The sequence below is a fragment of the Salmo salar genome, chromosome ssa08 (assembly GCF_905237065.1).
Source record: "Salmo salar chromosome ssa08, Ssal_v3.1, whole genome shotgun sequence".
NCBI classification, from domain to species: domain Eukaryota; kingdom Metazoa; phylum Chordata; class Actinopteri; order Salmoniformes; family Salmonidae; genus Salmo; species Salmo salar.
The window spans coordinates 17,288,709-17,312,488 of record NC_059449.1 but is presented as its reverse complement, the minus strand read 5'-3'; the positions used below and the strand labels follow the sequence as shown (position 1 = coordinate 17,312,488).

Below are 23,780 nucleotides of genomic sequence, written 5' to 3'. Positions count from 1 at the left end.
CCTAAAAAAGGTTCTGGATAGAACCAAAAAGGGTTATATGCTTGCTTCATATATGGCACCCCTAAAGGTTCTATATATATTTATATACTAAACAAAAATATCAACCCACCATGTAAAGTGTTGGTCCAATGTTTCATGAGCTGAAATAAATGATGCCAGAAATGTTCCATACACACTTAAAGCCTATTTCTCTCACATTTTGTGCACAATTTTGTTTACATCCAAGATCCACTTGACAGGTGTGGCATATTACACAGGTGCACCTTGTGCTGGGGACAATAAAAGGCCACTCTAAAATGTGCAGTTTTGTCTCACAACACAATGCCACAGATGTTACAAGTTTTGAGGGAGCATGCAATTGGAATGATGACTGCAGGAATGTCCACCAGAGCTGTTTCCAGAGAATTGAATGTTCATTTCTCTACCATAAACTGCCTCAAACTTCGTTTTAGAGAATTTGGCAGTATGTCCAACTTGCCTCACAACCACAGAACACGTGTAATCATGCCACCCAGGACCTCCACATCCGTCTTCTTCACCTGCAGGATCATCTGAGACCAGCCACCCGGACAGCTGATGAAACGGAGGAGTATTTCTCTCTGTAATAAAGCCCTTTCATGGGTAAAAACTCATTCTGATTGGCTGGGCCTGGCTCCCCAGTGGGCTGCCCCCTGCTCAGTCATGTGAAATCCATAGATTAGGGCCTAATGAATTGATTTCAATTGACTGATTTCCTTATATGAACTGTAACTCACTAAAATCGTTGAAATTGTTGCATGTTGCGTTTATAGTTTTGTTCAGTATAGAAACGAAATTGGTTCCATATAAAACCCTATATGGAACACAAGGGTTCTATATGGAACCAATTTTGGTTCAGTGAAGAAGAACCCAATGGGGTTCTGATCAAAAGACTCTACAAAAGTGTTCGAAACAGAACCTTATATGCCATATATGAAGCAACCAATAAAACGCTTTTGGTTCTATCCAGAACCTTTTTTTCTGATTTGTAGGTGTTAACTCGGCCCGATTGTATATATATAATCCTTTATAACTCTTATCTACCTCTGTGATTAATTATGATTGACTATGCGCAAAAGTGAATTGAACTGTCTTTTTAAATACATTTATAATGTTGAGCCAAATATCTACCCTGGGAGTTCAATTCAGGGATGATGTCATTGAAGGATGGGTGGATTTGCAGTGATGTATTATCTGAGACCTTTTTAACGTTTATCCTCTAAAGCACAATCTGTGCATTTATGGGCAAATATGATGATACCTTTGGGTTCCCTCAGAAGTTAGTCCTAAAGTATGTTTTGTACTGTCAATTCTGTACAGGGTGTGTTGGCAGGAGGCTAGAACTCCTTATTACAGGGTGGGCGATGGTACTGCGTGTCTGAGCAGGCTATGCAATTAATTAAGCCATCCAAAGTATGCACAGACAGTGCGTGAGTGCAACCAATATCACACATGGAAAGGCTCCCTTGTGAAAGAGATCTTGGTCTCAGTGGGACTCCCAAATTAATGAATAAATTAACCGTCGCCAATTTGCATGTTTATTTTTTTTATCTATGGATTTCCAGCCTACCTCTGCGTAAAGTGGCACAGCACTATACCACGACAAATGACTAGCAACAGTGTATTCACAACAGTCATGCTGACGAGCAGTGCCCGCTCCGACTGCGATGATGTGTTTTCATTGGGTAGCAGCCCAGTGAACTTGTGCGGAGAGATAGAGAAACAGAGAGAGAAGAAACCTGCGGGGTCCATTTAACACCAGTAGAGTGCACTCCGCTCCACACGCGCTGGGTCACTTCACGAGAAAGCAACGGGCTGGTTTCTCCCGCTGCCTTTGCTGCACCTCCGAAACATTTTCAATGATCGGAGTCGGTTTGAAGGACAACAGCGAATCTCCTCTCATGCCAGTGCGTGTTTAACGTTGGGAGGGAACACATCTCCGCTGTTTCGTTTCGTTTTAACGATTTAACACCGCAGTGTACAGTCCGACGTTTCACTTGGATTTTAGGAGAGCAAGCGCGGTGTGCGCTCATTCCCCTAACCATGGAATTATGGATAAAGTTGATGGTGTTGTACGGTTTCTGTTTAGGGGCAAGTGCTGAGAATGACGGCAGGTAAGTGCACACATCTACACATCTTGTTCAATAGGCTACAGTTCATACATTTTTGTTTAAAACAATCATTCTATCAATTATGTTGTTTTTAGAAGTGTTCAAATTGCGTTGGTGATTGTGGAATGTGGAGAAGGTGTTGCGCTCATAAACTCTTAGTGAGTTTTTAAAGAGGTTAATGTGTCCACGGAGATGCTATTAATTCGTAATTCTATGAACGCGACTTCCACATAGTGAGCATATGAGTTTGCAAGACTGAAACGTTGCTGATGTGCTGAAATTATTCGGGCTGTAGTCGCACTTGACTTGACGTACAGTGGAAAGAATAGACCTATACCAGTATAATCTATTTTCTTCTCCCTTATTTTCATAAAAATTATTAACATAATTGTTTATCTTGAATGAATGGTGTACTTTTATATATTAAAAAAATGAACATTAATATATGTTTCATGTTTTTGCTGTTGCTTTTTGTTTGGCATTCTTTATGCGGATCTACAAGGTCTATCTTAGTACGTAGGCCGAATACCACAGAGTTTCTTAACCATCTTTGGTAATACACAGTGTTTCGGTGTTTAGGCCTACATTTGTAAAACCCGAGTAGCCAGCAGCCTACTTTCTTCGCAAAGTCAGTTGCTTGGATTTCCCTCTCAATGGGCTGATATCATGGTGACAGCACCTACCTTGCCGGGTGGTTCATGTCCAAACACGAATCCGGTGAAGTATTTGGAAAGGAGAAAAGTGCCCAATCTAAAGAATGTTCCTGAGATTGAAATCTACATCTACCTTATCTGGTGAAGCTGTCATTTTTTTTCTCTCTCCATAAAATGAATGTTATACAGCTCTTAATAAGCAGTCGTAAAAACATCATACTCATGAATTCCATTTTAGGTCATTGTATATAAAATGACCTATATACTTTTTTCTACCTATATACACAGTAAGCCCTCTTGTATTCCAAATATGTATTCCTTCAGGATACGTTTTCAAGCTTGTTTATTAATAAGGCAGGTTCACTTTCACTGGACTGGCTCCAATGCACTTGCCTTGCAGTATTCATCATCATAAAGGCTGTTTCCTTTGGGAGAGTGATACAGTAGACTGAGGAACTGAAGGCTAGTTTGCATCCTATATGGCACCCTATTCCCTGTGGAGTTCCCAATGGGCCCTGGTCGAAAGTAGTGCATAATAAAGGGAATAGGGTGGCGGATTGGATCCTCAATCTGAGTGCATTGAAGACAACCTTTATTCTGTATCTCCATAGGATAGAGTTTCAGGTCTCACACTATAATTGGATTAGACTCCTTACAAAAAGCAATAGAGTGAGACAAATAGAGTTGGAGAGTATTTCTAAGACATGATATTACTCCAATAGTGAACGCAGTCAAGCATTTTAATTTGGTTTTGCACCCCCATTTATTATTGTCAGACAGACTGAGCCCTAAGCACAATCCATACCTCACTGATACCTTACACAAATAAGGTTTCAGAGTCAATAGAATATTTCTTAGGGATTGATAGGGCTGAACTTTCCTACCTGTCTGTCATTAAACACGGGTTGGGGCGTGTGTGTGTGTGTGTGTGTGAAGGTGAGAGTGTGTGAGGGATTGTATGTGTTTGTGGATGGTTACTCCAGGTTCTTGGTCACAGTGTCTAATGTTAGGTAATGTTAGTGTGTTGTGACAGGGTCACGGTCCCAATCTGGTGAGTTGTGCTGATATTTCCCCATGATGCCCTTCCCTGCCCAACCCATAATGATCATTTACATTAAACGAGCAGCATACGTAATTAGCGTCACCCTCTGATGGAGCGCGGCTTGTCACGCGGGTCATTATTGGCCTATTTCCCCGGTTATAAACCTGGCCTGCTGACTTCAATCTAAATTCATAGGGAGAGGGTCCTGTGAGATCACTGTGGAGGAAAGTCATTTATTATCTGAACTAGCTGTTTGGAGGAGAGAGCTAATGGGCTAAACTAGCACCTGAGGGGGGCGTCACCGCTCACTGGCCAGCCACAGCAAGGTCATTTTGTCCTGGTGGTAAATTGGCTCAAAACAGGCCTGATTAATTACAGATTAACTATACCTGTAATTCCCTGTTGAGGGGTTTTCATTACTCATCAACATTGTTGTCAGTAATGTTTTGTCCGAGGATGAAAAATGGCACTCAGCTAATCTTGTTGTGATGTGGTCTATAAGTGATTCTGTATTGTAATCAGGAAATGGACTATCTGAGGTAAGGTCACAACACTTTGCCTCGATGAAAGACTACACATCAGATAACATTTAAAGGACTAGTTCACTTTTTTTAAAGCCACAATCCTGAGTTTGTGTGTCAGAGCATTAATCAGACCATTGAACAGCTAGGAAGAGATATCTTATCCTAGTTGGATCCAGATTGCCCCTTTAAATAGCCACTACTCATGGAGGCTATTGCTCTACGATGATGTCGCTACGTTGCTTTGCTCCAGACACAGCCAATACATTCCAATCCTCCTCTCTCCAAGTTACTGCTCCAAACCATGTCCTCACTCTCCTTCCAAACATCCTTAGTATATTCTAACATTAGACCTTCAAAAATAGACAGACCTTATTTTAACCCCCAGGGTTGATGTTAAAATACTTGAATAAGTGTATACAGAGAAAGCAAGCCATTTTCCTGGAAATTGGTCAAAGTAATTTAGCAGGACTAGTGAAAAAGGCTACTTGTCAAGCGGTGCTTATAGAAGAGTGTGGTAGTAGTCGTTTTCAAAATAAAAGCGAGTCACTTTCATTAACATTTATGAAGCGATGCTCTCTTTAAAATGAGTGTGCTACTCGTCCTCAGGTATTTAGATTAAATGTGTATGCAAAGATTGTGTGTGTGTGCGTGTGTGTGTGTGTGTGTGTGTGTGTGTGTGTGTGTGTGTGTGTGTGTGTGTGTGTGTGTGTGTGTGTGTGTGTGTGTGTGTGTGTGTGTGTGTGTGTGTGTGTGTGTGTGTGTGTGTGTGTGTGTGTGAGAGAGAGAGAGATTGTGTGTCACTGTCAAGCAAAATTGTAGCCATATATTGTTATTATTACTCTCATCATTCTGAGGGACACTTTTAAGACACGGATTATTATCATGCAATATAATTATGTCTCTTAGTGCCACTTAAGTGTCGGGTGCTGCTATATGAGCAATATGTCGTCCTATTCATTGTCAAACAGCAGAGATTGGCCTATCACACACACACACACACACACACACACACACACACACACACACACACACACACACACACACACACACACACACTGGGCTAGATGATGGACTAACATGCATCCTTTCCCCCAGCGTCTGTTGAGAAGACCCTGTCTAGTGGTTTGTTTTCCTGACAAGGCACCAAAGGAAGGTCAAACGGGATAATTCTGTGCTTCAGTTCCTTCACAGCTTACTGCAATTAAGGATTATTATGCATTATGCATATGCATACACAGAAGGTCAGACATAGATGTATGTCTTTATCCTTTTTATCCATGTCTATCTGATCTGCCGTCAACGCAATTCATCTACAGCGCACCGTGTTCAGAATGATTACAGTAATAACACAATATGAATTTTACATGGAGAATTTGATGGGACATCACTCCAACGTACCATAGTGTATAACTGACCTAGTCATAATTCAGTTCTACTTTGATAAATGGTGTTATAACAGCACAGTTGTGTGCATGATTCTACCGTGTTCCAACAACTGAGGGCTACGCTCAGTTTTGTGACAGACGGAGGGAGAGAAAGAGATGGAGAGAGAGAGTGGTAGAGATGGAGGGAGAGAGTGGTAAAGATGGTGGGAGAGAGTGGTAGAGATGGAGGGAGAGAGTGGTAAAGATGGCGGGAGAGAGTGGTAGAGATGGAGGGAGAGAGTGGTAAAGATGGCGGGAGAGAGTGGTAGAGATGGAGGGAGAGAGTGGTAAAGATGGCGGGAGAGAGTGGTAGAGATGGAGGGAGAGAGTGGTAAAGATGGCGGGAGAGAGTGGTAGAGATGGAGGGAGAGAGTGGTAACGATGGCGGGAGAGAGTGGTAGAGATGGAGGGAGAGAGTGGTAGACATGGTGAGTGAGAGGGAAAGAGATGGAGGGAGAGAGTGGTAGAGATGGAAAGAGAACGAGAGAGAGACCGAGAGAGAGAGTGACAGAGAGAGCTTTCTCTCTCTCTCCCTCCCACCTCACCTCCTGTTCCACTGGCATGGCATCACACGTCTCTTTATGAGGTGCCGCTCAAAGTTTATTTGCATCATCGCCTGTTCGTTGGCATTGCCGCCCTGCCTGCCCGCCGCACAGGGTCGACTAAACTGCCACTTTTTTGTGTTGCTAAAACGCTTCAGGCAAACCAATTATCATCCTCCCACTCAGTTGGCGAGGCTATGCCCGCAATACCATATCCCTTTTAGGCCCTATTAGTTTTATGCGGATGGATAAAAATTACCCTTGAATAATAACAGCCAAGGAGTTATGTTTAAATTAGTAATACGATGATGGACCCATTTGCAGCAACTCTTCCTCCTCGTTATTATGTGTTAATCAGCTGTAGCAATTTTAATGATGTTTTTCACCCGTTGATCCACATTCAGTATTGCTAGTTATTAGCAAGGCATGCTATTAGCTATCAGCAGAGGGTTTATGTGTTTTCAGTGCAAGCTGTGGCAATGGGACTATATCCACAATCATGTCTGGCAATCAATTCCAGAGCCCTCTCCTCTGCTTCTTTATCTTCTCCTCCCTTCTCCTCTTCTCTTCTCTCCTCCTCTCCCTATTTCTCTCCTTAACATTCCCAATGTGTCTCATATCGGATTGTCCTCAGGGCTCTCTCTCTCTCTCTCTCTCTCTCTCTCTCTACCTCTCTCTCTACCTCTCTCTCTCTCTCTCTCTCTCTCTCTCTCTCTCTCTCTCTCTCTCTCTCAGCCATGCTGCGTACAAACATTTTCCCTGGGCCTGCCATTTCCACTTAGCATCTTCCATCAGGTTTTCTCTCCTGTGAAGTGAATGGCAGCGGGGGCAGACATTAGCATTTCCAGAGTTTTGGCAATGGAGGCTAACTGGATGGGATAGCAGGAGGGTAGGACGTGTCCCGCATGCACAACCACGTCAATCTCAGTCTCCTCAGCCCTCAATGCCGAGGCACGATAGAGCAAGGCAAGACGCCCCCTTATGCCAAGTGGTTTTTTTCAAGACACCTTTGGCTACTTCGGTTCGATAACAAGTATCAGAACCTTGATCTCTCTGTCGTTACAAAACGTTCAGATAGAAATGAATTGTCTAGAACGGAGACGATTCTGTGTCATGTAGAATTTATAATTATGTCGGCTCTGTTCGCTCTATTTCTACCGTCTCTGATTCATTTAGCTAACGTCACAGAACACAACCATGCTCTGATAATTGTCCCCATCCGAGGCATCCTTAAATGGGCTTAATCTTTCTCTATTTCCTGTTAAAAATATGTTGTGCTGTGCTTCCGCTACAGATAAATATGTACTCCTACTCTACTCTGCCAAGAAGCTATTTCTCTGAGATAGGACAGACTGTAACGTCAGTTCACAGAAACATAATTTAGGCTGGTTTTCATAAAATAACTGTAATAAGGTATTTGCCCATTGCCAGGATGAAAACGTCGCTAGCCTCATGTTCTCTTTCCTATTTCTGAAAGATGCCACTATCATTCCCCACTTTCTTTAATAGCAAATGACATTCTGACATTCTGCTTCTGATAATGTTTCATTTGGACGTTGGCACACAGACAGTCGATGCTGATGACGCCTCTACGTCGTTTTCTATTGGCACTCAGCACAGGGGCTTGTTCAACTGTGACGTTCAGATAGAACTGTGTTGTGCAGAGCAGATAGGACTGTCTGCCATGCCATTGTGTCAGATCTATTCATTTTTATTTCTATCTGCGATGTTCAGAACATTTCACATCACTGAAAACGCCCCAGTCTGAAGATGGGGGGGATCACATTATGAACGTCACAATGATAACTCACCGCAGTCTAATCTCTAAACACACACGCACACGCGTGCACACTCACACACACACACACACACACACACACACACACACACACACACACACACACACACACACACACACACACACACACACACACACACACACACACACACACACACACACACACACACACCTTCATTCTGAGCTATGGGAGTCTCTGCCTGGCCCCACAGATGAAAGTGTCAGTGATCACTGATGTGGAGAGCAGCTTGTCGTATTAGTTACATTGGGTCCTGTTCTTCTGTAGTCTCACCCGTAAGGCTTCAGCTCTGACATCACACCAACCAACATGGCTCCCCTGTGCAATAAATGCCAACATGCTGATTGGGAAATTTCCTGTGTTTTTTTGTGCCAGCTCGCTCACAGATAAGTTTGTTTACTTTCCTTACACATTCTGAGGGACATGGGAGTAGCTTAGCATTTGGAAAACAAGTAACATTTAATTATGTGCTGGGTAAAGAATGAACAAACACATATTCGGTCTGTCAGTCAGTGCCTTGGACTTTGTTTTGAATGAGACTGCTCTCTCTCTGTCTCTGTCTCTGTCTCTCTGTCTCTCTCTCTCTCCTGGCGTGGTGGGCAAGAACCAACAGACCCTGCTGGCTTTTAAATTCGTCCATTTTAATTGGCTGTGAACTGATAGAGCTGTCTCCTGACAGGTGGCCTCGGCAGATGGCCTCGTCCAATGGGCTGTGTCGCTACGGCGCCCGCATCGACTGCTGCTGGGGATGGACCCGGCGCTCCTGGGGCCACTGCCAACGTGAGTAGTGCCAACTCTACCGTGCCCGCTGCTGGGTTAGGGTTACCGGGGGCAACCAGGGTTTCCGACTGGGGTTGCCGTGGGTTACCAGGGTGTACCTGCTGGGATCTAACCACAATTAGGATGTAGAAAGAGGATTAAACACCAGGGTAGAATCAATCAAATGTATTTATAAAGACCTTTATACATCAGCCGATGTCACAAAGTGCTATACAGAAGACATACAGTAACTAAGGGCTCTGAAACACACACTCTACCAACGAGCACACACACTTGTTCATAGGCACATACGTGGACGTACACACACACGAAGTGAAAAATACACTTGACATTTTCACTGCTGCTGTTGAGTTTTCCGTGTTGTGGGAAAGATTTTCTAGCCGAGAATAAGGCTCTAGTGAGCAGATTCCCATTATAAGCTTGTAGCCATATAAACAGATAATTGTAAATGATTGCTGTGAATGTATATTTAGTAAATGTCATGTATATGTAAATGCAGGTGTGCAGGGAATCAATTTGGTGACACATTGAGTAAATCCTCTGAATCATGGATTCAGTGGATGCCCCTACTGTAAATATACCTCGTTTTGCTAGAATGAGCCTACTGTAGCCTCAATATTCCTCATTTTGCTAGAATGAGCCTACAGTAGCCTCAATATACCTTGTTTTGCTAGAATGAGCCTACTGTAGCCTCAATATACCTAATTTTGCTAGAATCAGCCTACAGTAGCCTCAATATTCCTCGTTTTACTAGAATCAGCCTACTGTAGCCTCAATATACCTTGTTTTGCTAGAATGAGCCTACTGTAGCCTCAATATACCTCGTTTTACTAGAATCAGCCTACTGTAGCCTAAATATACCTTGTTTTACTAGAATTAACACATTTTGTGCTACAGTATTACATTATACCACCGTCTGATATTATATTGACCCTTAATAAAATATCTAGCCCTATGGACAAATATTGACTCTTATGGAAACAGAGAAGTATTGGCTGCTGCCATACTGTGTAATTATATCCTGCAGAGATGTGTGAATGATATTAATAGGGAGCTCTGAAAGTGTCGAGCAGCCTGACAAATGGGAGAGACGCTGAATGGCTTGCTGCACACATGATGGTACAGCTGTTGCTTCGGCTGCGGAAGTGTGATGGGTGACACCACGGGCTTACTTACGCACAACATGTCGAGAGTAGACAGAGAGAGGCTGGGCTGCATGTTGGCTCCGTCTCTGTCAATCTACTAACCTAGAAGCCTGGGGGTGGGGCATGGGTTATAATGCTTCATGTCATCGTTATAATACTTCACATCACCTTCATAACCTTTCACCTCATATGCATTTTGTTTCGCTGTTTTGTTGTTGTTGTTGTTGTTTTGATAATCACTTGTCATGACTCATGCTATAATCATGCTAGATTTTTTTTGGTGTTTGTTCATGTTGTCGTTTTTAGACTAAACTAAAATGTCACACTGCTGGTCCCTGTCCAAAGGTATTTACTTCACGTTGAGTTCTATTGTTTCCGTTTGGCACTGGGCCTTCCATTGGATGCCCTGTTATGGTAGCCTGGTCCCAGATCTGTGTTGTCCTACAATGACCAGAGAAGCTAGCAAGACAGTACATACTGACCTGGGACCAGGCTACTGTAATGGTGGCCCGCTTATTGCCCTTTCGTTCTCCCCTAGGTGAGGGTGTTGAGCTCAATAACCTTCACTTGGTTTAGGTTTGGCATCAGGCCCACCTTTCAGACGCTCTGTTACGGCGGTCGACCTCGTTCCCTTCCCTTCTCCCCTAGGTGAGAGTGTTAGTGTTGAGTTGAGTAACCTTAGTGCCTGTAGGCCCACTTATCGTGTCAGATTAACATTCTGCCTTGCCGCCAGCTGACTCTCCTCTTTATCCCTCGCTCCTCATTTGAGGTGAAAAGAAAAACAGAATATGGTAATTGCATTCTCACATAGACCCTAGCTTGAGAAAAACAAGTTATGGTAATGACATAGCGACTCAGACTTAGAGCCAGACCAAGACTGTGCTGGGAGGGAACTCAAGAGACGAGGCTCAAGACAATGTGGCAGAATGGGGTGCTTTTGTGGTTGCTATTATTTGTGACAGCCAAGGCCCCAACATGTTGCTAGGCTAGTTAGCTAAGAGCTCTGCTGTCCTGTTGGCAAGAATCCCTGTACTCAATAAGTGTTGCTTCCTGGTCATTTTGGGCTTGGCTCTGGTCCTCCCAGCTGTCCATGTTGGATCAATCAGGAAGAGGAAGTTAGCTCAATTTCTAGAGTAGACAGAATATAACATCATTGATCAGACCAAATATTTGTTTTATTCTGTTTGGGTTTAGCTCCATCCTCTGCATTGATTTGAAATTAATTGACAGGTGAAAACAATATGGTGGAATCAAGCCCATCATAAGGCTGTCTTTCACCTGGTCAGTTCAGATCAGGTGAAGGAGCGATGAAGGAGAAGACAGGAGGCAAGGAGAGGACAGAGTTTCTAGACAATTGAGTAATAGACAAGATGACAGGGATTAGTAGAGTAAGCCGTGTTTCCGCTTGACGTTTGATTGACATGTTAAAGTCCTTTGGGTGAGTAGATACTTTTGACAGGACCTTGTTTTTCTGTTCCTTAAACAGCAGTGTGTTATCTGGCAGTTTTCTCTAACACTGTTCCAAAGTACCCATCAGGAGTCTCACACATTCCATGTCAAGTACGAGAAAACGTCGACTTCACCTCGGAGAGTCGTCCCCCCTCTCGGCAAAAGCTACTTTTACCCACCACCTGTTTTTGAAAGAAACCGTATCGTTTTCCCGCCAGCCATCCGTCTCAGACGTTGTGATAAATCAATGCCATAGGAGAAAAACCAGAGTGTTCGCTAACGCCTTCAAATGCCCCCGACCGAGCGTACCCCACGAGTCCAATCACTCGAGACCTCAATCAGTACTCCATCATGCCGCCACAGGGCTGATTTAAACTTCGGAGACGGAGGGAGGCCAGTCGTCATGGATTACAGATTACACCACTGCAGTTCTGGGGCCGGCCCCAGAGATTAGATTGGCGGTGCTATCGGGTTCTGGCTGTCTCCAGCCCTGCAAGAGTTCAGTGATCGGTCTGGGTGACTGCTCACAAAGAATGGAGAACTGGAATGGGTCTGCCCCGAATTTAAAGCTCCCTGTCCCCAGAACTGAGAGAGAGAGAGAGAGAGAGAGAGAGAGAGAGAGAGAGAGAGAGAGAGAGAGAGAGAGAGAGAGAGAGAGAGAGAGAGAGAGAGAGAGAGAGAGAGAGAGAGAGAGAGAGAGAGAGAGACAGAGAGAAAGAGAGAGAGAGAGAGAGAGAGAGAGAGAGAGAGAGAGAGACCGAGAGGAAGAGAGAGAAAGGTTGAGATTTATTATAGGCCAATCATTTCCATTGGTACTACACTGACATGTTATGCGATTGGGTGGTTTAAATCACAGGCAGCGTTACTTTACTTTATCCAAGTGCCACCATAAACAGAGATGCATTTGCCTTGCTAAGCATCTGCAGATATATCTCCAATGATTACATACACGTCAGAATGTCCCTCAGGTTTAACTCACAGTCAGGATGAGAATAGACCACTGGCAAATCAACAAGTCTCTCTTTGTCCTCATGTCCTAGTCGTTTAGTCATAACAAGCTCTTGGATTAGACTAAAATTATGGCAAAGAGCTGCAATTAATCAAACCAACACTAAACAAATGACACAGATGGACGGTGATTTTTTAATGAATTGAATCAAAATATCTCGAAGCCTCCTCAGTTGCATCCTATTCCATCTCTCTCTCTCTCTCTCTCGCTTTCTCTCTCTCTCTCTCCTCTCTCGCTTTCTCTCTCTCTCTCTCTCTCTCGCTTTCTCTCTCTCTCTCTTCTCTCTCTCTCTCGCTTTCTCTCTCTCTCTCTCGCTTTCTCTTCTCTCTCTCTCTTCTCTCTCTCTCGCTTTCTCTCTCTCTCGCTTTCTCTCTCTCTCGCTTTCTCTCTCTCTCTCTCTCTCTCGCTTTCTCTCTCTCTCTCTCTCTCTCTCTCTCTCTCGCTCTCTCGCTCTCTCGCTCTCTCGCTCTCTCGCTCTCCCTCCAAATGGAAAGTCCAAAATTAACTCTCTCTTACCGTTCTATTGCTTTGATCCCGGATTTCGGAAAGAAATCCAAGAGGATACCGATCTTCAGTGCAGTTTTCCCCGACACTGTTTAGTCGGTTTCCCTCTCGAAGTACAAAGTAGCTTGGATTAGGAGAGGACTTTTAATTGGTAATGGAAGCCAATGAGTGAGTGACAAAATGGGTAAACTGATACAGTATAACCAATACCCTGGCTGTGACCCTCACCCTGAGGGTGTCTCAGGGGGAGTTAGGATATGCAAAAAACACATTTCCAAATATAGGACAAATTTAAGCACCCATTAAATAATAATAATAATAGTCTTAAATAGCCTCTCTTTGTCTCGTTTTCTTCAAGGCCACTGATCTGATATTAGCTGGATGGGGGAAATCCATTCAATAGAAACTTAATCATGTAGTTTGATCTGTTAGTGGTAATGAGGTAAAAGAGACAAGGTAGGTAAGGTAATAAAAAGTACATGGATTCTGAAAGGGAGAAATCAATAGATTGTGTTTCAATTCAACGTAGGCCTAGGAAGGATCAAATACTTTATCAAATATCAATCTGTTCATACCTAAGCACTTGTATTAATTCTTTGTCAGACACAGAAAAATATGCTGCGACCTCCTTCAAAATCTGGTGACGGTGGTGGTATTTTTATCCATCAAAGCAATGGAGGAGGAAATTGAATTGAACATCACAGAATCTGCAGCCTGTCAGTGTGTTAGAAGAAAACGCCTTATCTTTCTTCTCTCGGCTTGTGATGTGAACGTTCCACAAATATGCAATTAGCCAGCACGATGCCACGCATAATCTCTGAGAACACCACGGCACAATTTGACCATAAATGTAACTAATTAAACTAAACTCAAAAACTAATCTAAACTCAAATTTGTAAACATATTTCAAACATAGCTATTAGCTACTAGCAACATTGCGTGATGAGAAGCATCCATTCTCCATGGGGCTAATGCTAACTTCCATTTAAATTGAATTTTCACTTTGTTTCCCATTAACATCAATGCATTACTAGACTTAAGTGGAAGTTGGGATTCACCCCTGTGCTTACATTTAGTGTGATTGATCTAAACTTGAATTTGTAAGCATATTCAAGATGTAGCTACATTGCATGTTGCGAAGGGGAAGTGACATCCGACGCCCGTTCTCTGTGGTTGTAACCATGTAATGTGTGTGACTCCTTATTATGCTTTGTGCATCATTTCAATAATGCTTTACTCGTCGAAAAGAGACCCGAGCACGGCTCTCTGGCTCTCTCATGCCTTGATTCTGTTCTCTCATCCAACCAAGACAAAACGCCTGCTGGAATGTTCTTTTCTTTGTGTTTGCACATTTGTTTTGCAGCAGGCGTCTTCGCTCTAACCCACAGAGTAGTCGGGAGAATAAGGTGTCCGCCACAAGGTCAGCTGCTCCACATATTTCTTTAAAATAATTCTTGGCAAGACGGGGTCCTGAAGCCAGTGAGGCACACACATCCTCTGAATCCTGGCTTCACTGATTTATTAATAGTCACCTCCCACCTTCTCCCTCATCCTCCCCCCTTCCCCATCCCCTTGGCAAATAAATATCTCCTCCCCTTCTGGCTTGAGAACTCTGGTGCTGCAGCCACCGTTTGGCGTTCACACCAGCAGCATGACTGAGATGTTTGGCGTTCACACCAGCAACTTGACTAGGAACTATGTGATGCCCTCAGATGGCTAAGTGTTTAGTTATTCAATTCCTGTGAGTTTGATATCCTAATATAAACTATATACAGCTGCCTAGTTAGTACATGAAACCTTCATCAACCAAGAGCCTATGTAAAGTAATTGTAGTTCAATGTCGATTACTTCCCAATCTTCAAAATGGTACGCCTACATCAGTGATTAAAGATTATATATTGTTTAGATTTTTTTTTTGAGTGTGGGGACTCAGTCGGCGTCTCAACTTACTGTTGCAAGTTAAAATAGTAGAATACACAAGGTGCAATAAAGAAATGTGTTTGTGCATCAGCAGTTTTTCTCTTGTTATGTCAGTCACTGATAGTCACTCCATTAGCCATGTCAGCTGAACTATTTCAGATTGGTAAGTTAGTCTAGCGGCCAGCTATCTAAATTTAGTAATCATGGTCGAATTACCAGCCGGGGGGCCCCCATTGATTTTGTTATTCAGTCTTACTCAGATACTGTATCATATTAAAAACTGCATGCAAATTCTCTACACCCTGTGGCAAAATGCATAGAATTTTAGGAAATGAGATGTAAAATAGCTAATTTTCCTCTCTGCCCTATGGTAAAATGTGTAGAATTGCACGAAATGAACTTCGCTGTCAAATAAGGGAATGCTAAAATGTTTTTCTAGCCATGTGGTGGGGGGGCTACATGTATGTCAAGCAGTACAGTAAAAAAATATCCATATTTTCTTCTACCCAAATACAACAATTTTGACAATATCATATACTGTATCTTAACATTTGAACTGTCTTTGCCAAACACTGTCAAGTTACAGTAGTTAGCGAAATGTAGCTGGAGCATACTTCCTCATTCCAATGAAGTTCACAAACATCTGATAGGACCCCCAGAAACCAAAAGTAGACCAACATCCTTAGCGTAGACATTAAAACCAGTAGATGGTGATAGCGCTGACGGCATCCACGTATTCTTATGGAAGCCGGAAGTATTTGAATTTGAACCACGCCATATTGCTGAATGGGGCTGAATGGCACCAAGAAATCGCTAAGGATCATGGTAAAAGTGGCCGTAACTAGCAAAGGATCATGATGTAGTCGTTTTCATCTTGCCTGAGAGAGCCAACTCCACCGGGCGCGAGCCTCCTCGTAGCCTGCCGGCCCATGATTGGTCGGTGTCAGCATGTGGTCCTGTGTGAAGACAAATGTAGTAGTCAGAATGGATCACTATTGAATTAAATATCTCCATTTGTTTGACCGTGGGATTGAACTTGATGATAAAAAACTAATATTAGAGGCTAAAACTGCCGTCAAAACTTTCTTTGGGGATGGGGGGCGTTCTGGCGATTGTAATTTACATAGGCTTTCTAGGCCAGACCAGGGCTTTTGGCACTGCTAGGTTGCTAGCAGCAGCTGACCAGCAGAGCTCGTGACTTCAGGCTCCAGTCTGGACACTGGGGGCCTGATCCTTAGATGGGCTCTAAGGATGGATGGCCAGAGGAATGCCTGATGCAAACGGGTGTGAAGGGGTGTCATCAGTAGGTATTCAGGGAACGAGAAGCGCGTTGAATTGGAGCATGTAGTTGCTCCTCTATGGTGGCGGTGGCCATTTTTAGTTCCTCATGTCGTTTGATGCGGTCTAATGAACACAGGGTATTTCCCTGGGATTTAAAAAGATTTAAAAAGACCAACCTTTCTCTGAACCCAACAGCCTGGGATGGGTTACTTCTGAGCATGCTTGTCCTCTGTGGAAAAACGTTCAAATAAAACCCCTCACAGCTCGTGACTGACCGTGTCAGCTGTATTAATAAATGATTGCATCAACTTTAATTGGCCCAAATCGCTGACCAGATAAGGACTTGAACTTGACCTACCAAGTTTTAACACGTTTCCCTGATTCAACTCCCCCCGCCAAAATATGTCGAACCCTTTTTTATTTTTAATCAGGGGCGTAATCTAGAGGTTTCACAGCTCACCTGCGTCCTCGCGTTAACACCCTATCTCATATATCCCAGGTTTGGAAAATGGGCTAACGCTGTCTTGTCTATTAGGTTACACATTCTAATAAAGTGGAATGAGACTACACAATGCTATCTCCTCCAGATGAAGGAATCCCCACTAATGGCTGTGAATTCAATATGAACAATGTTCCAAGCCGAAATATGAACACTATCCCTCTATCACCTCCAACGCCCCATGCTCAAAGGTTTAACCGCCGCAATGATACGCTTCATATAGCTACCTAATTCGATTTCAATTGACATTTTGTGAATGGGCATTTTGGGTAACCTATATACTGGTGTAGGATCTTAATTTGAGCCGGTTTGATACAGCAGGAAAATTATCCTGCAGCAACAGGAAATGTGAATTATTATGTGGATTATGATGAACAGAGGGTTTTTTTAGAGGTAGATACATTTTTTGTTAAGGAAAAACATGTCTGAAATGTAAAAGGTGAAAACTCTTATTGATGTGCCCTTGAGCAAAGCACTTAACCCTAATTGCTTTTGTAAGTTGCTCTGGATAACACCATCTGCTAAATGACTAACATGTAAAGTGGAAATTACAAACTTTAGAATACTTTTTAAGCCTTGAATACACTACAAGTTTACATTTTCCATGCTGTGCAGAAAAATTCTCAGCAACAAAAGAGTGATCAAATTAAGATCCTACATCTGTAGGGTGTACTTGCAGTGCCAAAATTAAACTTTTCATGCTTGCTTATATCTTTATAGTTAAGCAATGCTCAGCTAGCCTTCATGATGTTGAGTCTCCACTCTTTAGTGACGGTATCAGGTGCGCAATAAACCTGTGACAAGATAAGTGAGCTCGCCCAGACGTGTCCAATCGTGATGCACACACGCGCACTCACCCCGCTTCCCGCCACAAACACATATAACCCCCCACCCCCGTCTCCAACTCCCACCGTAGCCATAATTAACGAGCCTGATTGGTCCCTATTATGACAGACGTAATGAAGCTTTTAATGGAAATTATTACCAGTTGGCTGCGGCCCCTGTATATCAGCCATGGTTAGTATGCTGCAGTGAACACAGTGAGCAGTACAGTTAGACAGAACAGAAAGCAGAGCAAGCCTCCAGCTCTGTGGCCGCGTCCCAAATGGCACCCTATTCCCTATGTAGTGCACTACTTTGGAACAGGGTCAATTGAGCTCTGGTCAAAAGTAGTGCACTATGTAGGGAATAGGGTGGCATTTGGGACTCGGGAGACTCCAACACCAGAACACACAGAGAAGCTAAAGCTTTACTATTGCCTGAAGTCCTAATGCCTTCAGTTGCCCTAAACAACACTTCACACAATGGACAACCAGCAGCCAGAAAATGTTCTGTTTTATTGTGTTTCGACTGCCTGATATTGAACATAATATTCAATGCAAGCATTTGCTTTTGTGTGCTTTAACGCCGTGCTAATAGTGAGGTACTAGGCTATTTGTTTAGTTTAGCTGTGTTGGCCGTTTTCCACCGTAAATATCAGTGCGGCCGCTTTCAAAGCCAGGAAAATCAGCACTTCAGTGCTTGCACAAAGTTCAAGTGTTTTAATCGCTTAGGGCTTGCACGGTTTGAAATGGATAAAAATCAACAAGGAAACAGGGTTCTCTCTCCCAATAAGCCAGCGCTGTACAGTAATACAGTTTAGAAGTTATATGAAAACATGGTTTAACATGAAAATGTTATCTCTGTACATTGTTGAACCCCAATTCCCATCGCCCCTAAATCCCACACAAGTATGACACACACTCGTCGCTGTGCTTGCATTGTCGTACTTAGTAAATCAACAAATCAAAGAAAATGTTATTAGTCACATGCACCGAATACAACAGGTGTTGAAATGCTTACTTACAAGCCACTAACCAACAATGCAAGAAAATATTTTCTAAATGATTTTCTAAAAAACCTAATAAACTAAAGCAGATCAACAGTAATACACACCAAGTTACTGAACAAGTCAGACAGGATTAAATGCTTTCTCATATCTGATCTGAGACCAGGGCTTGTATTCACAGAGTGTCTGAGAGTGCTGATCTAGGATCAGTTTAGCCTTTTAGATCATAATGAATAAGATTGCATAGACACTGGGCACCTGATCCTAGATCAGCACTCCTATTCTGAGACGCTTTATGAGTGTGTTCCGGGGAATTGCTCTTCTCACTTGCCTCTTTCCTATCTATGGGAATCCTCCCCAAACAGCTCTGTGCCAGCACGGGTGTAAGCATGGAGACTGCGTAGGACCCAGCAAATGCAAGTGTCACCCCGGCTTCACTGGAAAAACCTGCAATCAAGGTAAGACCGTCCTCCTCATCGCCCACCAGTAACTGGGTTGACTTTGTGATCGTGACATTGTGACATTGTGATGCTTAATGACGCTTAATGACGTTGTGATTACACCCTACACTAAGATTGGATAGACCCCTTGATGTATTCTGTGTGAAAATACACTGTACCTTTCATACTCCTGTAGAGAAAGAGGGAGAGAGAGAGAGAGTCAGTTAGTGAGAGAGAGAGAGAGAGAGAGAGAGAGAGAGAGAGAGAGAGAGAGAGAGAGAGAGAGAGAGAGAGAGAGAGAGAGAGAGAGAGAGAGAGAGAGATAGGTAGTTAGTGAGAGATAAGGAGGGAGAGAGAGAGAGTTGGTGAGAGAGAGAGATAGTGAGAGAGAGAGAGAGAGAGAGAGAGAGGGATGGGTACTTAGTGAGATATGAGAGCGAGTTAGTGAGTGAGAGATAGAGTTGGTGAGAGATAGCGATAGTGAGAGAGAGAGCCATAGTGAGTTAGCAGTCGTTCTAATCTGAGCCAGCATGCCTTTACTCAGTGCTTCAAGGCCCCTTTCATCCACCTCCATCCAGACCTGCTGACATTCATATTTTCCAAAGGAAACTAATGGAAGTCAAACTCCACCCGGCCCTGAGCGATGGCATGATAAACATTGTTTATTGTCTACAATGCACACATACATAGCAACAGGAACAGGCGTATTAATGTTGCCGTTTTATTCATTGATTCATAGCTGATGCAGCATGCAGGCTAGCTCTCTCCGTAGTAGTTAGATACTATAATCGCACAGGAGAGGGTGGTAGAAACAGCCTGAATCAGCACAAATGGAAATGCCTGCTGTGCACCAGGGCCGCGCGCGCACACACGCACACACACACACACACACACACACACACACACACACACACACACACACACACACACACACACACACACACGGACACGCACACGCACACACACACAGAGTGAATGCTGCCTGGAGTGCAACCTCCCTCCGCAGATAACATCTCAATTACTGTCCTGAGATAACTCAGAGAGCAGGCTGAAAATGCAGTGCAACGAGTAGTCTGTTGAGAGTTACAACACAGTGAGTGAGTGAGTGAGTGAGTGAGTGAGTGTGGGTGTGCGTGTGCGTGTGTCTGTGCCTCTATATTGAATTGAATGACCCCCTCAGTCAGGGAGGGTTAGTTTCAGGTAAATCTGAGTGGCTTGAAACTACTTGTGGAATTCACGCCTTAAGACAGGAATAGGATAGCATGTAATTAAAAACATGGAGGGAGAGAGAGAAGGGGGGAGAGAGGGTTGAAATCCTTTCTGGAATGTAGAAATGAGTCATCGTACATGTCTCAGGCTAAGGTGGCCCATGGCAGGTTGGCTGGACGGCTCAACTTTGATGTAGTCGCTAGAAAAAGAATCAAACATGGGTCATGTTCGTTAGTAACTGTAACGGCTGTTGCAAGGAGTAGACCAAGGCGCAGCGTGGTGAGTGCTCATCATTAACTTTTAATAGAACACTTTCAACAAAACAAGAAAACGAACGACAGCTAAACAGTTCTGTCAGGAACATGAACTAAACAGAAAGTAACCACCCACAAAACCCAAAGGAAAACAGGCTGCCTAAATATGGCTCCCAATCAGAGACAACGATCTACAGCTGTCCCTGATTGAGAACCATACCCGGCCAAAACAAAGAAATACAAAACATAGAAAAAATGACATAGAATGCCCACCCTAGTCACACCCTGGCATAACCAAAATAGAGAATAAAACCCTTTCTATGGCCAGGGTGTGACAGTAACCAAAGGAAGGTAACAGACTCAAACTGGGAGGGACTACTTAGACAGGTCCAATAAAAAAAATGTCAATGTTCGTTTTCTGCTGCAAAATGTTTTAAAACATTTTCCGTTGCGTGCTCTAATGAACACATCTCTGACTTCCCTACTTCGACTAGGACGGACGTTGCTCTTTTATCAATGTCCTAATAATAATTAGACTTGTCTGACAAACTATCATTTAACAAATGTCAAATGCTTAAGTGTGCATGGAACTCAGTTGGCAGAGCCGTGCCTTAGACAAGCACTTGGCTTTGACATCTGGTGTGACTGACTGAAGAGCTCATTAAAGGGGCAATCTGGGGATTTTTCAAGCGATCGATCATTTAGAGGTAATGTATGTCTAATAGATATAACCTTCAGCGGGAATCATTCCACGTCGCCGTAGAAACATAATTAATTATTCAAAACCTAAAGATTGGATTTCTTTTCTCCATTCAAAGTAGTGATTTGCTGTTAACCGTTGATTTGCCGTTCTAATGTCAGTCGAAGACACACTGTGAATGTTCATTTCCCTTTATGCCGATTCTCGATCGATCTATCTTATGTTTAATTTATGTTCGGTTAGACACCCACTTAGATGGTGACATGAACCGTAATGGTTTAAATAGTGATGTGGCGTTGTAAACATAGAAACGTGTTTACAAGCAGTAGTTACAAGTATAACACAAAGGACACACACGCACACACACACACACACACACACACACACACACACACACACACACACACACACACACACACACACACACACACACACACACACACACACACACACACACACACACACACACACACACACACACACACACACACACACACACACACACAGACAGTGCAGTAAGGTGTATGCTCGGGGCTAGGCATTCCTCTTCCACCATAACTGAGTGGTGAGCACAGAGGATTGATCCTCAAGGCACTGTGATTAACAACAGTGTTAAAGCACCACAAAACAGCAGATGTTTGTGACAGCGACAAGAGGGACCATAGAGGTGATCGTTGAGGAGAATTCTCTCTCCCTCTTACTTTAAAGTCTCTCTGTCTAGAATCTAGCTTGGTTAGGAACATGTCGCTCTTTCTTCCTGTACCACTGTAATGGCTAGACCAATGTATACCCATGATCTGTTCATATTAGTGAGCAATTATTCCAGCAACTTAGTGTTGTGATTGGAGGTATTACAATTAGACATTGTACATTGCTATTAATTCCGTGTCATTGATCAAACATCCCCTGCAATAACACCAAATGTTGAAAATGTTTCGCTCTATCACAATTACTGATCAAAATCACGTCCAGCTTGTTTTCAAATGTTAACGCTTTTATTTATTTATTTTCTGCAGTTCAAACAACGGATTTACCAATCGCAGATTGCCCCTTTAACAGAATGACATCTTGTCATGGTGGGGCCATGGTGTCGGGGCCAGATGGGTACTGATGCTGTACCACACCAAATCAAACTCATTACCAAGGTAATCCAGTTAGCACTGAGACGACGTGCCAGACCCACCCCCCCGCTCCGTCACTCCCGCAGATCAAAATCCCTTTAATAAGATGATTATTTTCTACGGGAGGTTTCAATTAAACCCTTGTCTCCCGCTGTTTAGATGCTATTAAAAGGTCCTGTGAGGGAGCGAGCGCCATGTAACCGTTTCAGACATCAAAAGAAAAGTATCTATAATCGAGTTGTACAATTATGCGACCTCCTCTCTCCATTTATTTTGCTCCCTGTCTCTCTCTCTCTCTCTACATTTATCTCTTTCCCTCTCTTTTCTCCCCCCTCCCCCTACATTTCTCTCTCTCACTCTCTCTCGTGTACGTGTCAGCGAGCCAGCGGCGGTGGCATCTCTCCAAATATTATGCTTCACGTACCTCAAGTTGAGTACCGCTTGGCCTTCATGTCATCCTAAGCTCTTTCTATTCTTTCTATTCTGAGAGCGTTAGCTAATATAAGGTTTGGAAGTAGCCTTAAACCTCTGTAGTTAGATGAAGTTAAACACCCCTGTTTAACGCTTTTTGCTGTGTCTATTATCAGGAAACTAAGCACGCACTTACACTCTCTAGATATCTATCTATTTTTTAATCTAGAGCGACTTGCAGGAGTGAGCATGTACATTTTCATACTTTTGATTCGTACTGGTGCCCCGTGGGAATCGAACCCACAACGCTGGCATGGCAAGCGCCACGCTCTACCAACTGAGCGCCATTCTCTGACTCTCTGTCTGTCTGTCTGTCTCTCTGTCTCTCTATGTCTCTTTCTCTCTGTTTAGTTGGGGTGATATTTTTAAAGTTGAAAGTCAAACACTGCAGCTGCCACAGGATTACAAATGATACTTTACATGTCATCATATGATTAGCCTTGTGTCACCCAGGCCTTTGCATTGTTCAATTACCATTCTCCTTCACCCTTATCAAGGTCACCTAATGGTCAGTGAACAGGCAGGCAGGCAGGCAGACAGACAGACAGACAGGAAGGCAGACAGACAAGAGGCCCTGGACTGGACTAAGTTGGCAAGGAAGTAGTTAGACCAGGTATTACTGCCTGGTTCAATCAGGTAGTCACTACTCTCTCAATAGCTCACACACACACACACACACACACACACACACACACACACACACACACACACACAGAGAGACACACACACACAGAGAGACACAGAAACACTGAAGTCCAGCTATACAGATGGAGGGTATCAGAAGCCAGACTGATTACTCTCTCTGACTCCGAGACGGCTTTTCATGTCATCGCTGACGCAAAGGAATGCTGGAGGGAGGAGAAGTCCGAAGAAGAAGGAGAAACAGGCTCTCTCTCCTTCTCTCTCTTTTGTGGTGTGATTCTAGTCTGTAAATGTGTAATCCTCTTTGCTGCATAATGTCGTTCTTGCTCTCCAGGAATGCAGTCGTGGTCAGAGGTGTACTAATCCCAGAGTGTGTGTGTGTGGGTGGGTGTTTCTC

The 23,780-nt window shown here is 43.4% G+C and overlaps 1 protein-coding gene across 9 annotated transcripts in view; it reads left to right on the top strand.

The window, feature by feature from the left end:
• Nucleotides 1–1,778: 1,778 nt before the first annotated feature.
• Nucleotides 1,779–23,780, top strand: part of LOC106610313 (nephronectin) — a 53,012-nt gene continuing 31,010 nt past the window's right edge. For 2 of the 9 annotated variants that reach the window (XM_045722885.1, XM_045722878.1), the window contains exons 1-4: nt 1,779–2,132; nt 8,811–8,911; nt 14,382–14,438; nt 18,912–19,004. In XM_045722885.1, the coding sequence (XP_045578841.1) occupies nt 2,062–2,132; nt 8,811–8,911; nt 14,382–14,438; nt 18,912–19,004 (322 nt within the window). In that variant the 5' untranslated portion in view covers nt 1,779–2,061. The remainder of the gene's footprint in view (nt 2,133–8,810; nt 8,912–14,381; nt 14,439–18,911; nt 19,005–23,780) is intronic. The other 7 variants (XM_045722887.1, XM_045722881.1, XM_045722879.1 and 4 more) reach the window with 6 other exon arrangements.